The 17,087-nt window shown below is 41.3% G+C and overlaps 1 protein-coding gene across 1 annotated transcript; it reads right to left on the bottom strand.

The window, feature by feature from the left end:
- Positions 1–15,778: 15,778 nt before the first annotated feature.
- Positions 15,779–16,850, bottom strand: LOC131007691 (guanine nucleotide-binding protein subunit beta-like protein). Its single transcript, XM_057934624.1, has one exon. The coding sequence runs from the start codon at positions 16,805–16,807 to the stop codon at positions 15,839–15,841; it is 969 nt and encodes a 322-aa protein (XP_057790607.1). The 5' UTR covers positions 16,808–16,850; the 3' UTR covers positions 15,779–15,838.
- Between the last annotated feature and the right edge of the window lie 237 nt (positions 16,851–17,087).

Raw genomic sequence — 17,087 nt, 5'->3', positions numbered from 1 at the left:
TTTGCCTAGGGTCTAAGAGAATGTATGTAATCAGCAGTGACTGATTTTTGGCTTTGGAATTCTCTTCTTCGATTCAAGCTTTGAGCGGTTAAGCTTTAGGCTGAGTAGCTATTTCGGCAGAGCTTCAGCTTATGTTGTTGAATCGGTGAAGATTGAAGTGATCCTCGAGCGCTATTTGTAGGAGAACTCTTGAATAGATCCGTTGGCGTAAATCGTCCTCAAGATTTCTTCCGTTGGAGAGCAATTCGAATTTGGGCTGAGGCTTCAATCTTCGAGGTTCCTTGTCTGTGTGGAAACGGCTCTCTTTGAATGACAGGAGATGTGACATCTCTGAAAAGTAACCACCAGATAGGAATGACCTCTGCAGAGATAAGATATTGAGATATCCCTGCATTTAATGCGGCTGTACTTGAGCGTACGTGGCTTCCTCTGAACGTTGGAAGATCAGTCCTAGGAGGAATGTTCAACTGATACTTGACTTTAGTATCAGTCTATGGCGCGCATTAAATAATCAGTCTTCAATTGATTCTTCAACTGACACTTCAGTTGGTAACTCCAGTCTTCAGTCTTCAGTCTTCAGTCTTTGACACTGCAACTAAACTAGAAACGAACTCTAACACTTGAGTTCAAAACGATTCTAGTCTATTACATTTGAGTCCTATGAATTTTGGTATCATCAAAACAAAGGTTAGGATATTCCACAAGGTTCCCAACAATTTCCCCCTTTTTGATGATGCCAAAACCACACAGCAGTTCTAGACAATAAAAAGACTGAGCTCTCAGTATAAGTTCTAGACGAGGGGTGAAAACAGTTCCCCCTTAACAATAGAACCTAAACAACTTATACTTAGAGCAAGAACGAAAACAGTTCTAAACACAGAACTTAAAGAAGACAGAAAAACCATAAATCAGAGCCTGGACAAAGAGTTATTGTCTTCAGGGTGAGATCAATAAGACGTTGTTCTTTTTATAAATGAGAGACTGATAAAGCATCAGTTTAAGATTACATCTTTAGAACATAAAAAGAACATTACAGAGTATTGCCATTTTACTTAAGGTACTTGATTGTAGAGTTTGAATACTGCTTCCCATACCTTACCGGCTTCTTTAGAGTCTGGATGAAAGTTCCAGATTCTGCAGACGGCTCTGAATTCTTTCTTGATCTTCTCTCTGTCAACACCATTCCTGAATCTTGGTGGAGCTGCTACTTTCTTCTGAGGATCAGGTATGCTTTGCCCATAAGCCTTATGAGCTTCCAACATTTGATGAACAGGTTCTTGTTCCTGTAAATGCATCAGGAAGTACTTCCAGGCTTCATTCCTGCGCTCATTTTCTCCTTGAATATCCGCAAACACCATCCATTTGGTGTAGCGTTCCTTAAGTTGTTCCCACCAGTCATTCAGCTTTGATGGTATCCATTTATCTGATCGCTCAAACTTTTCCAAATGAGATACAATCAGCCCACTCTTGAGATAATGCTCAAGCTTTTGACTTTCCTTCAGAGTTGAGATGAATTCGACAGTTTTCTTCTTCTTCAGTTCTGATTCACTCGAAGAACTTTCTCTGCCTCTTTTTCTGCTAGCTTCAACTGAGGCGAAAGTGGGAGCGACTCTTGCCGTGATTTCCTCGGCCCTGTTTTCCACCCTATTGAAAACAGCGGGGAGCATGTCCGCTTCTTTTTGCATACGCCTTAATATATCCTCTTCCCCCTTTTTGGCATCAGCTGGAGGAAGTCGGCTTTGTAGCTCTTGAAGATCAGTAAGCATCTTCTGAATGAGGGCGGTGTCAGGAGATTCTTTGGTTTGTTGAAGTTCCCTTTCCACTTTTGCAAGTCGTTCCATTATAGGCTGTACCGTTGTTGCAACAAGTTCCTGGACCTCGGTTCTTGGCATGAACGTCTTTAGGAACTCAAGTTCCATTTTCTCGAGCTGTGAAGTTAGACGAATATAGTGTGTTTTCCTTTCAATCTCTGCTTCGAGAAAGAGAGTGTAGAGTTCCTCGTGCTCCTTCTTAACTTTGGGGAAGCCAATCTTTGTATCAATCATCTCAAGCTTGTATTCGATCGGAGAGTCCTTCTGTGCCTTTATCTTCTGTTGGATCTCATTGATTAACCCAGCATGATGGATCATGTCAGCGGTTGCCTGTTCTCCGACTTCTTTGAGCTTTTTAACAAACTTTTCACCATAGATTTGCTGTCGTTCGAGCTCGTGCTTAAGTGAAGCAATTTCAAGCCGTTGATCAGCAAGCTGGTTCAGCAGTACATCCATAGGTCTTTCTTCATTATCAGCGATCCTTAATAGATGTCTGTGTGGCCGATTTTGTTTCCAGAGAGTAAGGCGCACGTCAGTTTCTTCATCTGAATCAAATAGGACAGGACCTTCTGGGCGAGGGAGCTCGACATGTTCTATTGGTATATCTGATTCGTCAGGAAAGTTCTGCTCTTGCTGACGCTTTTCATCAGTCTTGGATGTGGCGGCCTCAGCTTGATTGGATGTGGCAGTGCAATCTGTTCTTTCTTCAATAGATTGCGGAATTTCTTGTACTGCATTGATGTTCTGGCTTTCAGGTGGAATTGGCTCATCAGTGTTCAAGAATGTTGATGAGGTCGGAGGAGACTTCAAGATGTCATCAACTCGTTCTGGATCAGCATTGTCTGCTGATCTTTCTTCTTCTATCGAAGTAGGAGCATCAACAGCAGTGATGCGTGACTGGTCTGCTTCAGCAGGAAATGTCGGATAAGAGGAAGGTGGCTCCTGTTGACTGATTGAGTCAGTTAAAGGTTGATCATCAAAGGCAGGATCAACAGCAGCTTCCTCTGGTTGTGAATTTTCATTATCAGGAGAGTTGTGAGCTGCAATTACTTCCTTCAAGATGAGAGGCTCATCCAACACCTTTGATGTCCCGGCATCGTCGTTTGATGGTAGAGGGAGTCTGAATTGTTTGGACGAGTTCAAGTAATTAATGGCAAAACTGTCAAAGTCATGAATTACGTCCCAAACATGTTCAATTTGAAAGAGGCTGATAAGAGAAGCCTCTTCCATTTCAAATGAGTCTTCAGCTTCAGGGCAGCAGAGACTTTTGATTTTCGGACATGGCGCTGTCTTCAGAAGAGTAAACGTGAGAAGTCTGTGAAGATCCCGGTAGACTTCTAGAGACGTATCAACATCACCAATTATGCGTTGTAGGCGATTGGTGGCAATTTGTTGAACTTCAGACTGTAGTTCAACAGCTTCTTGAGTACCTTCGAAGATGAAGGTGGAGGCTGGTTCTGGTACAGTTTCCATAACTGCTTTGCCTTTGGATCTTGGAGAGAATTTCCAAGGTATCTCTGTTGGTATAGATGGTTTCTTGGGGAGGATTGTACGAACACGTAGTGGCACATTTGTGCGAGGATTTGAAGGAGGTGACTCAGGGGCTTTAGAATCAGATGATGGAGGAGAAGAGATGTCGATTACCTTTGCCTTCGAGGAAGGTTTGGTATCTCTTCTGGCGACTTTAAAGAGACGTAGGCTGTCTGAGAATTTGATCATCTTAGGCCATTGCACATACTTGTGCGTCTTTGTCCCCTCGATGATGATCTGGGATACTCTGTTCCCCTGTCGGACCATCGTTGCCGGTCGTGTGTTGTGGGCTTCATTGTAAAGAAGCTTCAGATAAGCTTCTTCCCAGTTGAAGCACTCCTTCTTCATAAGAGCAGCCATGACATTCTTTTGCGGTTGAGAGGCTTTGTCTGGAGTTCCTGTAGCACCTATCCAGCACTTCTGGATAATTTTGCCCAATGCGGCAAATTCTGGATGAAGATGAGATAGAGTGATCTGACTCTTTGTTGATTCAGATTTATCCTTCAGGGCAGTCTTGAGGGTTTCATTTGCTTCATCATCAGTCAGTGAAGAGAGTAGAGATCCGTTGTTTGGGAGTTTGAACAATTCTCTGACAATTTCAGAGACGTTGAGAGTCTCTTCAAGGCATGTTGCTCCATCGATGATGCTGACCTTTGAGATTAGTACTCCGGACTTGATGAATTTGAGATTTTTGTAGAATTCTCTGACAGCTTCATCGAGTAAGTAATTTGGTTCGCTTGTGACAAACCTCATCCAACCATTATGGCGAAGTATTTCAGTGACCTTCGTGAATTCAGGCTTCTTTTCAAATGATTCCTCATGCACTGTCTGTTCATATCTGACTTCTTTCTTCATTGAAACTTCCTTCTCGTTGTCAGTCTTCTTCATGTTAGTATTGGCCATCTTGAATAGAATATCTGTGAAGAGAAATTTTGCAGATAACGATCTCACAGTAGATTGCTGTGGATTTGGAAAGTTAGAGAAAAAGGGAAAAAGTGATGGAGAATGTGAAATAGCAGTAGTAATGGAGAAAGTGTGATCGTGGGAGATGAACAGTTTCCTAGGGTAAACGAAAAGACGTGAGCGCGGTTTGAATTATGCGTGCTAAGTTAATTATAATAAATTTTGACGTCCGTAGTAATTGCCTGACAATAAAATGCCTAGAAAAAGGAGATATGCACTGATATAGAATAATTGTCATAATCACTTGCCGTAAATAGGTGGCGAATAGTGCCTGCAATGATTCGAAAAGATATGCACAAAAGGAGATTTTGGAAAATGAAAGACTAAAGAAGTACGCATTTTCATCAGATAGCCAACATCACACCTAGACCCTATTTTCTTTTATCCCAAGAAAATGATACGAACAAGTTCCCAACAATAGGCAAGGCGGGCAAAGTAAAAATAACTTGAACAGTGTTCCCCCTAAATAAGATAACCTATACTTATCAGGAGAAAATTAGGCAAAGAACAAACACTGGATAGGCATGAATCATTATAAACAAGATACAAAACAATAAGAACCAAGAATGCAGAAGATCACATCAAGGAAGGGCTAGCTAAGATAAACTAAGAACATCATGTACAAAATAGTGAGTTTCTGTTTAGAAGACATTCCTTGTTCTTTCTTAGTCCTTAGTTGATGCGGAGTTGTTTGCATGGCTTCCTTGGAGGACTTCTTTTTGGTTCTTCAGTCATCTTCCCTTTTCCTTTCCTGTCATTTTCTCGTGTGTCCTTGTCATCAGACGCGGGGACATTGCTGACTTTGTCCTGGGTTTCCAGTTGTTGTTGAAGATGAGTGACAGTTGATTCCAGAATAGCGATCTTGACTCTTTGCTCATATGAAACTTCTTCTTGAATGAGCATCCTTTCTTCTAGCATTTGGACTCTTTCATCGGTGGTAGTTTCAGTAGGCTCTTGTTCTTCAGCTTGCTTCTCTTCTTCGGTTGCTTTGGCTGAAGCCGGCTGATGAGGTGGCCCTTCAACGTTCTCATCATTGTCTTCCTTGAGAAGACCTCTGGAAGTGAGGTACAGTCTGAAGTTGGGTGCCCAGTCGTGAATGCCATCCCAAACATTTGTGACTCTGAACTTCTCAAAGATACTATTCTCCAAAGTTTTTATCTCACCATCAGTGAGAACTTCATCAATCTCTTTGTATTGTGATTTGGGTAGGGTTTTGATGAAGATATAGAAGAAATAGCTGACGAGTGCTTGAAACTCTTCAGGATTCAGGGATGCTAAAACTGTGGGAAAAAGGGTAGTGACACAATGTTCGGACAGTTGTGTCACAAAGCTTTTGAGAAGGGCTTTTTGATTGACAAGGATTGAGGATGAGGGTGCAGCATTGTCGTTAGAGACTTCATCAAACTTTGCCTTCTTGTTGAACCCTTCAAGACAGTGATGGAAGAAACCTCTGAGAGGAAGTTCTTCAGATTCTGTTTTTCTGTCAAAGATTGATTGAGTTTTCTCTGACGGTTGTTTTTCTTCATTTGCTGTAGTTACAGAAGGATTCTGTTGTTGAGGAGTTTCTGTGCTTGGCATTGGAACTTTTTCAGAAGATTTTGGAGTGTCTTCTTCATGTTTCTCATTGTGGGATTCCTGAGGGGTATTCAATGAGATCTTTACTGGAGATGACACGCTTTCGAACTTTCTTTTGGTTGATCTTCAAGTCTTGTATCGTGGCTCGGAAGAAAGGAGAGAAATTTCAGTCGAGATGCTGAAATTTCCTTTGAGTGAACTTTTCTGTTTTTCAAACAGATTGATGGTGGAAGACACTTGGGTTGTGTTTTTCCAGAAGCAAGTAGTCCCCTTAGCACTATGGAGAATGAGTGTTGAGACTCTTGTACCTTGACGCAGATGTCTGGTGGAGTGAGACTCTTTCTTTTCTTGAGCGAGGATCTGAATGTAGGCCTTTTCCCAGTTGAATGGGCCTTTCTGCATCAGGGCGATCAACACTAGTTTGTGTGGTCTTGAAAGGTGACCATGGGATCCAAGAGTGCCAAACCAGCATCTCTTGATCATCTTCGCAATGGGTCTGAGATGAGTATGAATTCTCGAAATGCTCAGTACATTTGTGATGATGCGATCGGCAGGTGTATTGCTTGATAGTGCTTCCCTCATGTGCTCAGTGGCTTCTTCGTCGTTGAAGAATGGGGCTGGTCCATCAGTTGGGAGATTGAACATATCCCTTACTGCTTCAGATATGTTGATGGACATCTTGGTTGAGTCTGAGAAATCTTCACTTGTAAACACAGAAATCTCTGTGATGAGTTCACCAGTCGATTCATCGGTCTTGATGTTGTTGTAGAACTCTTGAATGATCGATTTGTCGAGAAGGAAACTGGGTGAGCATTGGACGAACTTCATCCATCCATGTCGTCCTAAGATTTCGTCGATCTTTTTGAAATCAGCCAACTGTTGGAGTGATTTCAGTGTTGCTACAGATTCGTAACACACAACTTGTTGTGACGCTGATTTACCCATGAGGATTTTCTGAGAGGTTTTCTGCAAAAGTCTTGAAGATTGATTCTCACAGGGAAGAAACTGTGGATACTTTTCGTTAGTCTTGCAGAAAAATGCACACTCAAAAATTTTGCACACAAAGATTTCTCTGAGATTGAGTAAATCTTTGGTTGAAGATGAAACGTTTTTGAAGAAGGTGTGAGAGGACGTGCAAGAGGCGGTTTCAATAAACGTTTGAAATCCGTGCAAATGGAATCGTGCCACGTGGATCACTCCGCTTGTTAGAAAAAAGGGCGGGATCGTGTGATTGTGTGACAACAGACTTAAACGCAAATGTGCACGTGCCAAAAAAAAATATGTGGAGAAGGACATTTGGACAAATCAAATTTAAGCACAATACAGCCAAGAGTATCACAAAGAAGTAGTCATATATACAAATGAAAAATTGAGGGAGGCTTACACAGTGATTGACACTAGTTTTTGTTATTGATTGAAGTGTAAGTTCCCCCTGAGTTTTATGACTGATTTTCCTTGGATTTTGAGTCCGTTGGGTGTTGTTGCACGCTTCTTTCTCGTTCATTCTTTCTTCTGTGCAGTAGTGATTCCTCATGAATCACTCTTTCAAAAACTTCTGACGTCGCTTTGAATTCTGTTTCTGTTTCATTGAGACGTTGAAGAAGTTCTTGTTTCTGAGACTGAAGAAGTTTCAGTCTATTGATCAGTCGGTGCTCCCGTACATCTCTTTTGTCTGCTTCGTCTTTATCTGAAACGAAGTGGAGCTTGACGATCCTTCGAGCATCTTGCACACGATCAATCTCTTTGAGAATCTGTCTGTGCTCCCTAAGAAGATCTTCAAATCTTGATCTTAGGTGTTGATACTCTAGTTGCATTTGATCATATCTGCTTGAATCTTCTGGTTGTGAGTGAGTTGGACTAATATTCTCTTCTGGAAAGATGAATCTTTCTTCTTCATCGAAGTCCAATGATCCTAACTCAAATCCGCTGATTCCTCGAAAATATGTATGAACATAATCGCTGGAGGAATCCTTGTTCGTGTTCATGGTAAGAGAAAGCAGGAGAAGCACATAGGAAACAGAAAAAAAAAATCACACCCAAGCAGATACAAGAGTAAACTTGAGAAGAGATTATTGATCAAATACAACGTCACCCCCAAGAGGATCTAGTTCTAGTAGGAACTAGTCAGATGCAGATAGTTCTTGCGAACAACCTGCTCTGATACCAATTGTTAGGTCCGGGGGGTCTCGAATAGGTGTATGGGGGGGGGGGGGAATACACCTATAGGCTATTTTTAGTCTATCTACCAACCTCAATCAGAGGGATCTCAGTCAGAGATAGAAAAGAAACTTTACAAGCAAACCAGACACCTGTTTAACCGAAATTAGTTTTGACCAACAGGGTTGACGACTGATACTGAAAGCTCTTCAGTAAAGAGTTATCAGTTAAGTCACAAGAACTTAACTGATCCACGTAAGGGCTTCAGTCGTGTTTGCAAAGATAGAGATGATATCACTCTTCCTTACTATCAGAGGATAGTTCAGTCAAATTGATATCACACGCAGCGGAAATTAAACTTAGTTTCAAATAGCCTCGGTGGAGCAGATAGTTGGATTAAGGTTTCTCTAGCAGTTAGTCAGTGTTCAGTTTTATCAATAGAAATAGCACAGTTAAGAATGTAAAACTGAAAGCTGTAAATAACACAGAGACTTTTACGTGGTTCGGAAAAACCCTTTCCTACATCCACGGCTGGTTGATCAGACCAACAATCCACTCCGCAAGTGCTTGCCTGGTGCACTGCAAACCGTGAACTGAAGATAAACTCTCTTCAGCATCTACACACCTCGCGTAGGGTTTCTCCACCTACACACCTCGTATAGGATTTCAGCACCTACACACCTCGCGTAGGATTTCCCTGCTAAGCACACCTCGTGCTCAGACTTCTCTTTCAGAGTTCAGAGTACCTTCCTGAATCTCTGAATCACTCAAACACTCTTATGGGGGAGAGGTTTAAACGAGTGCCAACTATACTTACAAAGAACAAGTTCTTTGAAGCAAGTTTGACCTTTGGCTTTTGGGTGAACAGAATATTTGCCTAGGGTCTAAGAGAATGTATGTAATCAGCAGTGACTGATTTTTGGCTTTGGAATTCTCTTCTTCGATTCAAGCTTTGAGCGGTTAAGCTTTGGGCTGAGTAGCTATTTCGGCAGAGCTTCAGCTTATGTTGTTGAATCGGTGAAGATTGAAGTGATCCTCGAGCGCTATTTGTAGGAGAACTCTTGAATAGATCCGTTGGCGTAAATCGTCCTCAAGATTTCTTCCGTTGGAGAGCAATTCGAATTTGGGCTAAGGCTTCAATCTTCGAGGTTCCTTGTCTGTGTGGAAACGGCTCTCTGTGAATGACAGGAGATGTGACATCTCTGAAAAGTAACCACCAGATAGGAATGACCTCTGTAGAGATAAGATATTGAGATATCCCTGCATTTAATGCGGCTGTACTTGAGCGTACGTGGCTTCCTCTGAACGTTGGAAGATCAGTCCTAGGAGGAATGTTCAACTGATACTTGACTTTAGTATCAGTCTATGGCGCGCATTAAATAATCAGTCTTCAACTGATTCTTCAACTGACACTTCAGTTGGTAACTCCAGTCTTCAGTCTTCAGTCTTCATTATTCAGTCTTCAGTCTTTGACACTGCAACTAAACTAGAAACGAACTCTAACACTTGAGTTCAAAACGATTCTAGTCTATTACATTTGAGTCCTATGAATTTTGGTATCATCAAAACAAAGGTTAGGATATTCCACAAGGTTCCCAACACAGGACGACACGACGGCGATTCTCTATTCCTCGGGTAGTACGGGGAGGGTGAAGGGGGTGTTTCCGGCCAGTTTCTGGCGAAAATTAACGATGTTGAAATTAAAAATAAAATAAAAAATAAAATAGTTAACGGTGTTAAACGACCGTTAAGTCGAAGGGCCTGATTGTTCGAAATTAAGGACTTTAGGGGTTTAGTTGACCCAACTTCGACTATAGGGAGCTAAACGTGATAAGGGTCACTATGATAGGGGCTTATTTGATACTTAACCCTAAAAATAACATAATTTTTGGAAAAAAAATTAATTTTCGAAAAAAAAAATTAACATAATTTTTGAAAAAAAAATCAATAAACAAATAATTTATTATTCGAAAAAAATAATATCTGGAAACAAATCAAGGTTTACTTTAATAAGCAACCCAAAATTAGTGGTAACAAATCAATAATTCACTACCCCTGCCCTGCCCACCCCACCGCGACCCACCCCCAGCCAAAAAAAAAGAAAAATCTTTTTTTTCTACTCCCTCCGCCCTGTTCTACCCCTCAGACCCCGACCCCACCTACCCCTAAGCCAATTTTTTTTTCTTTTTACTCCCCCCTACCCCCAGACCCCACCTACCCCCTACCCCCACCCCAAGCCAATTTTTCTTTTCTTTTCCTCCCTCCCTGCCCCTGATGCCCCTGACCCCACCTCCGTGACCACCCACCCTCAAGCCATTTTTTTTACTACTCCACTCCACTGCCCACCCCTCGAGCCCCCCTCTACCCCACCCTCGACCACCCACCCTCAAGTCAATTTTTTTTTTTTTTTTGTAAATTCAAACTTTAAAAACTCAAATTCATAACTACTTGAATTCACAACCAAAATAAATTTCGGTTGTGAATTAAATTCTGGTTGTGAATTCGACTGTTTAGGGTTTAGGGTTTAGAGTGAGTTGAGAGTTTATGGTTTAGGGCTTAGGGTTTAGAGTGAGTTTAGGGTTGTGAATTAAATTTTGATTGTAAATTCGAATATTTAGGGTAAAGATTTAGGATTTAGAGTGGGTTTAGGATTTAGGGTTGTGAATTAAATTAGGGTTTAGGGTTTAAGGTTTAGAGTGGGTGTAGGGTTGTGAATTCACAACAAAAAAATTCTTATTGTGAATTAAATTATGGTTGTGAATTCTACTGGTTATGAATTTACAACCAAAAAAACTTGAATTCACAACCAGTTGTGAATTCGACTGAATTCACAACCCAAATAAATTTCGGTTGTGAATTAAATTTTAGTTGTGAATTCGATTGGTTGTGAATTCACAACCAAAAAATTCTGGATGTGAATTAAGTTTTGGTTGTGAATTCTACTGGTTGTGAATTTACAACAAAAAAACTTGAATTCATAACTAGTTGTTTTGGTTGTGAATTCTAGAATTGCTAGTGTTAGCTTTGAATTCGAGTTTTAAATCTCGAATTCACAACCAACTCTATTGTTAGTTGTAAATTCACGACTAATTTTTTTAGCTGTGAATTCAAACTTTAAACCTCAAAATCACAACTACTTGAATTCACAACCAAAATAAATTCTGGTTGTGAATTCACTCGATTGGTTGTGAATTCACAACCAAAAAATTCTGGTTGTGAAATGCGGAAATTTTTTACAGGGTAGTGTTTGAAGGGCTAAAATGGTAAGTGTGGGTAATTTTTTAAGTTTTTATCTTAGTGACTAAATTTTAATTTTACTAAAGGAAAGTGGGTATTTTCACAATCCACTCAAAAGTTTATAAAGTTATTAACAATAGTTTGATTTTTTTTCTTTTTATTTTAAAATATGATCAACAATAGGTTTCTATTGATCTAATTTTCAACCATAGCATCACCGTATTCCAGATTGTTATTAGCAACAAACACTACAGACGGCAATTCCTGCCGCTAAAAATGAAGCGGCCGCCGGCGATGGGATTAGCGGCGGCGTTTCCAGCGGCAAGTTGCCGTTGGCAATTCTCTCGTCGGAGATGTGATCGGCGACGGCAAAATGAAGCGGCCGGCGATTCCCGCCGGTAAACATTGTCGGCCAAGTCGGGTAGTTGGCCTGACTTTTACCGACTGCGAACGCCGCCGGCAAGTAGCGGCGGCCATTATGTCGCCGGCAATTAGCGGCGACAATGGTGCCGCCGGCAACTTTGACCGATCGGTGATGTCTTGCCGATGCCGGACGTTGACCGAACGAGTACCGGCGGCCTACTGCCGCCGCTGATTACCGACGGCCCACTGCCGCTGCTAATTCTATAATTTCATTTTTAATTATTTAATTATTTTAATTATTTATTTTATTTCAAATAATTAATTTAACTTTATTTCATTGCGTATAATTATTTCTTATTATCATATCGATTACAATACTTTATTATAATACAATGTCTTCAAGTATATGTTATATAGTTTCTGAGCAAAATCCCTACGCATGATTGAGTATACTTTATTTTTGGTTTCAACTTCACTAATTTATTTCAATTATATAATTAAACTTGATGAACGTTGAATTTAATTATTTTGACTTCAATACTATATTGTAATACATTGTCTTTAAGTATATGTTAAATAGTTTTCCGAGCAAAATCCCATCGTATGATTTTTTTTTTTACAAATTCACTAATTTATTTCAATTAACTAATTAAACTTTATTTCATTGAGTATAATTATTTCGACTTCATTATTTACACTATAGTAGTTCATTTTATTATTATCAAATCGACTTCAATACTATATTATAATATATTATCTTCAAGTATATGTTATATAGTTTTCCGAGCGATGTCCATCGTATTCACAATTTTTTTTTCAACTTCACTAATTTATTTCTATTATATCATTCAACTTTATTTCATTGAGTATAATTATTTCGACTTCATTTCTCACACTAGTCAATTTTCTTATTCTTATATCGCGTTTACTTCTTTATTATAATACATTTAAGGGTTAAGTATCAAATAAGCCCTTAACGTGGAAGCCCTTATTACATTGCCGACCCTATGGCAAAGGGGGTATCAAATAAACCCCTATCGTAATTAATTTTGAACAAATACACCCTTAGACTTAACGTCCACTTAACTGCCGTTTACTAATTATTATTTTTTTATTTTTCTTTTTTTGGTGGGTCCCACTTAACAGCCACATCATCATCTTCAGCCGAACGCTCCAGCTTCCCCGGCCATCTCTCTCTCCCTCCGAACGCTCCAGCTTCCAAGCTCGCCGATGGCGCGCAAATCGCCTGAATTTTCACCCAGCGATCCCCAAAGTTCGATAGGTTCGAACATTAGCCAACAATTTTCACCCAAATTCAGAAACAAATTATCAAAACCAGAGTTCGAACATTTTTAATTCCAAATTTTCGATTTCAAAAAAAAAAAATCAGAATCTGAAGCTCATCTCGCCACCACCTTCAAATCTTTGTGCCGCCTCCCTTCGAATTCTGCGTCTTCTTAGATTTCAGATCTGTGCGATTGTGTGAGGGTTAACCGGAAAAGATGTCGGCTGGGGTTGGTGTTGCGTGGCCGAATTTGCAGAGGTAGGCGGGGTTGTGGTTGCGCTGGGATTTTACGGTGGAGGGTGGAAGAGAGGCGATGGAGGAGAGGTCTGACGGGCTCTCTGCGACGGTCTGGAGAGGGGGAGGGGGTGGCGGGCGCCGGCGGGATCTGGGGTTGGGGAGAGGGTGGCGGCCGCCGGCGGGATCTGGGGTTGGGAAAGGGGGCGCCAGGATCTGGGGATGGGGGAGGGGCTGACGGGATTTTGGGGGAGGGGAGGGGCAGACGGGGTCTGGGGAGAGGGAGGCCGACGAGTCTAGGGAGGGGGAAGGTGCGGCCGGCGCCGGCGTGTGGTGGCGGCAGGCGGCGCCAGCGGGTGGGGGAGGGGAAGTTAGGATTTGGGAGGGGGGAATGGAGAAGACGATGATGTGGCTGTTAAGTGGGACCTACCAAAAAAAGAAAAATAAAAAAATAATAATAAGTTAACGGCAGTTAAGTGGACGTTAGGTCTAAGGGTGTATTTGTTCAAAATTAATTACGATAGGGGTTTATTTGATACCCCCTTTGCCATAGGGTCGGCAATGTAATAAGGGCTTCCACGTTAAGGGCTTATTTGATACTTAACCCTACATTTAATTCAAGTATATGTTATTAATTAATTTTTCAATCGATGTCCCATCGTATGATTCATTTTATTTTTATTTCTAACGATTGACTAATGCGGTTGTCACTAGGGGACAAGGTGGCAATGAATCACTCACATATTATTGAGGTCTAAGGTTCAAATCTTCCAAGCATAAATTTAGGATTATTTTAGGAGAATCTCTAAATTAGTGGAATCAAATCTACGATTATTTTTTGGAGAATGAGAATCTTGGAAACATCATCTTAGAAATGTTTTTTTATATATGTGGAAACAAATCTAGGATTATTTTAGGAGAATCTCTAAATTAGTGGAATCAAATATGTGATTATTTTTTGGAGAATGAGAATCTTGGAAACAAATCTAGGATAATTTTAGGATAATCTCTAAATTAGTGGAAACAAATAAAAATCAGGGTTAAGTATCAAATAAGCCCCTATCATAGTGGCCCTTATCACGTTTAGCTCCCTATAGTCGAAGTTGGGCCAACTAAAGTTACTAAACCCCTGAAGTCCTTAATTTCGAACAATCAGGCCCTCTGCCCTAACGACGACTTAACACCGTTAACTATTTTAATTTTATTTTTTTTAATTTTAACACGTTAATTTTCGCCGAAAACACTGTTTTGGGGAAGCCCTTCACCACCACCACCACCACCCACGGCGGCGGAACAATGGCGCCACCTTCCACAGCCTCCGCCCCTCCATTTCCTTTCCCTCTTCCTCTCTTCCGCACTACGTCTTCTCCCTCCTCCATCGCTCCTCCTCCCCCACCTCCGCCTCTCTCATCGACACCGCAATCCACCGCCGCATCCCCTTCTCTCTCCTTCCACACCTCGTCCAATCCCTGCTTTTCCTCGGCGCCATCATCTCTCCTTCCAATCCCATCTCTTCCGACTCTGACATCTCCCACCAGATCCACCTCACCAGACCGGCGATCGCCTTCGTCACACCCGCAACCGTTGCCAGGCTGTTGTCATTGCCCTAGCGGACGGTGGTGCTCGACTCTCCTGAGTTCGAATCCCTCCTGCTCCCCTGCGGCGCCGAATTCGATCCGCCAGAGGTGTTCCAGGACAACACGACGGCGATACTCTATTCCTCGGGCAGTACGGGGAAGGTGAAGGGGGTGTTTCCGGCCAGTTTCTGGCGAAAATTAACGATGTTGAAATTAAAAATAAAATAAAAAATAAAATAGTTAACGGTGTTAAACGACCGTTAAGTCGAAGGGCCTGATTGTTCGAAATTAAGGACTTTAGGGGTTTAGTTGACCCAACTTCGACTATAGGGAGCTAAACGTGATAAGGGCCACTATGATAGGGGCTTATTTGATACTTAACCCTAAAAATAACATAATTTTCGAAAAAATAATTAATTTTCGATAAAAAAAAATTAACATAATTTTTGAATTTTTTTTTCAATAAACAAATAATTTATTATTCAAAAAAAATAATATCTGGAAACAAATCAAGGTTTACTTTAATAAGCAACCCAAAATTAACAAATCAATAATATTATTTTTAAACAAATAAATCAAAAAAATTGGAAAAAAATCATATAAATTTCGAATTATATTATTTATACAATTTTCGGAAAAAAAAATTAAAAAATAAGGAAACAAAGAACTTAAATTTCGGATCTTATCAAAAGCGAAAAATACAAAATAAACTGTTGAGTATATTTTGGAAGGGATATTTTAGTAAAATCACAACATAGGAAAAAACCAGTTCATTCTATATCCTTGCAAAAACCCAGTTTTTGTTTTTCCTCAGTGTCCGAAAATCATTTCCGTTTCTTTTTATTTTTGTTTTTGTGAAAAATATGAGTTAGAGTTCAGAAATAATTTTTTTTTTAGCACACCTAGCAGAAAATGAATATTGAAACCCTGTGAATCTTTGAGAGTACATAAGATAGAAACTCAAACACGAAGGAGAATCCAAACATATAATTATGTATATAAAATTGGAATCGACAGTTGTGATACGAAAGTTTGGATACAAAATGGCAAGTGATCAAAACACAGTAGAAAATATTTCCACATACTGGAAATTTATGAGTTGAATCTCATCGGCCGATACCCCAAACTCGGATGACACCATCGGTATAACCACTGAAAAGGGTGCTTCCATCAGCTTTCCAGACGAGACTGGTGCAATATATGCCCGCAGTAGTTTGGGCAGCTTCGTCTGTCGCCATTTCACTCTCCTGCTTGAGATCCGCAACAACACTTTTGCTCTCCAAATCCCAAATCTTGATGCCCGAATCGGTGGCAGCACAAAGCCAGTACCTATTAGGGCTAAAGCACAGAGCATTAACGATGGAGCCAGCTTCCAAGCAGTGCAACATCTCCCCGTCCGACAAATTCCAAAGCAAAATGTCACCATCCTCGCCCCCACTCGCGCACAGCGACCCATCGGGCGACACAGCCACCGTGTTAACGTAACCAGTGTGCCAACTCAGCGTGGCGCGCAGCTTGCAATTGGTCAAATTCCAAACCTTCACACTCTTATCCCAAGACCCCGACACAAGCGTGGGCTGGGTGTTGTCAGGGGAGAAACGGACGCACGACACCCAATCTTTATGCGATTCGCCGCCCTCAATCGTATACTTGCACTCCCCGAGCGTGTTCCAGAGCTTGATGCTCTTGTCGCGAGACGCCGACACGATCTGGCGGTTGTCGGCGGAGAAGGCAACGGAGAGGACGTCCTTGGTGTGGCCGACGAAGCGCCGGGCGGTGTCTCCGGTCTGCAGATCCCAGAGGCGGAGCTCGTCATCCCATGAGCCGGAGAGGGCGAATTGGCCGTCAGAGGAGAGGACGACGTCCTGGACAAAGTGCGAGTGGCCGGTCAATCGGCGGGTCGCCACGCCGAACGTGCTGTCCTCTTTGGTGAGAGTCCAGAGGATTAGGGATTTGTCGCGGGAGGCGGTGACGATGGTGTCGGAGTTGTCCATGGGGGCGGCGATGGCCGTCACCCAGTCGGTGTGGCCGCGCATTGTGCCGCGGAGGACGAGTTCTTCCTGCCCCATTGCCATGACTGCTACTAGGGTTTGGTTCGGGGGTTTTCGAGAAGAGAAGCAGCCGATGAAAATAAAATTGAAAAATTAGAGTTCAGAAATATATAATATAGGGTTAATTCTAGTGTATGGCCTGAACTTTAAAGTCATTTGTAAATATGACTCGAACTTTAAAAAATACAAAAAAAATAGTCTTAATTTTGAAATCAATTGCAAAAATGGCCTGAACTTTGAAAAATACAAAAAAATAGCCTGAACTTTTACATCATTTGTAAAAATGGTCTGAACTTTGAAGTCA

The sequence above is a fragment of the Salvia miltiorrhiza genome, chromosome 2, assembly GCF_028751815.1.
Source record: "Salvia miltiorrhiza cultivar Shanhuang (shh) chromosome 2, IMPLAD_Smil_shh, whole genome shotgun sequence".
NCBI lineage: Eukaryota > Viridiplantae > Streptophyta > Magnoliopsida > Lamiales > Lamiaceae > Salvia > Salvia miltiorrhiza.
The sequence above is the reverse complement of the archived record's forward strand: the minus strand, read 5'-3'. Positions and strand labels throughout refer to the sequence as shown.

Bases quoted from the DNA above. Each gene is read 5' to 3' on its own strand.
- LOC131007691 (XM_057934624.1), bottom strand. From the start codon at position 16,807: ATGGCAATGGGGCAGGAAGAACTCGTCCTCCGCGGCACAATGCGCGGC.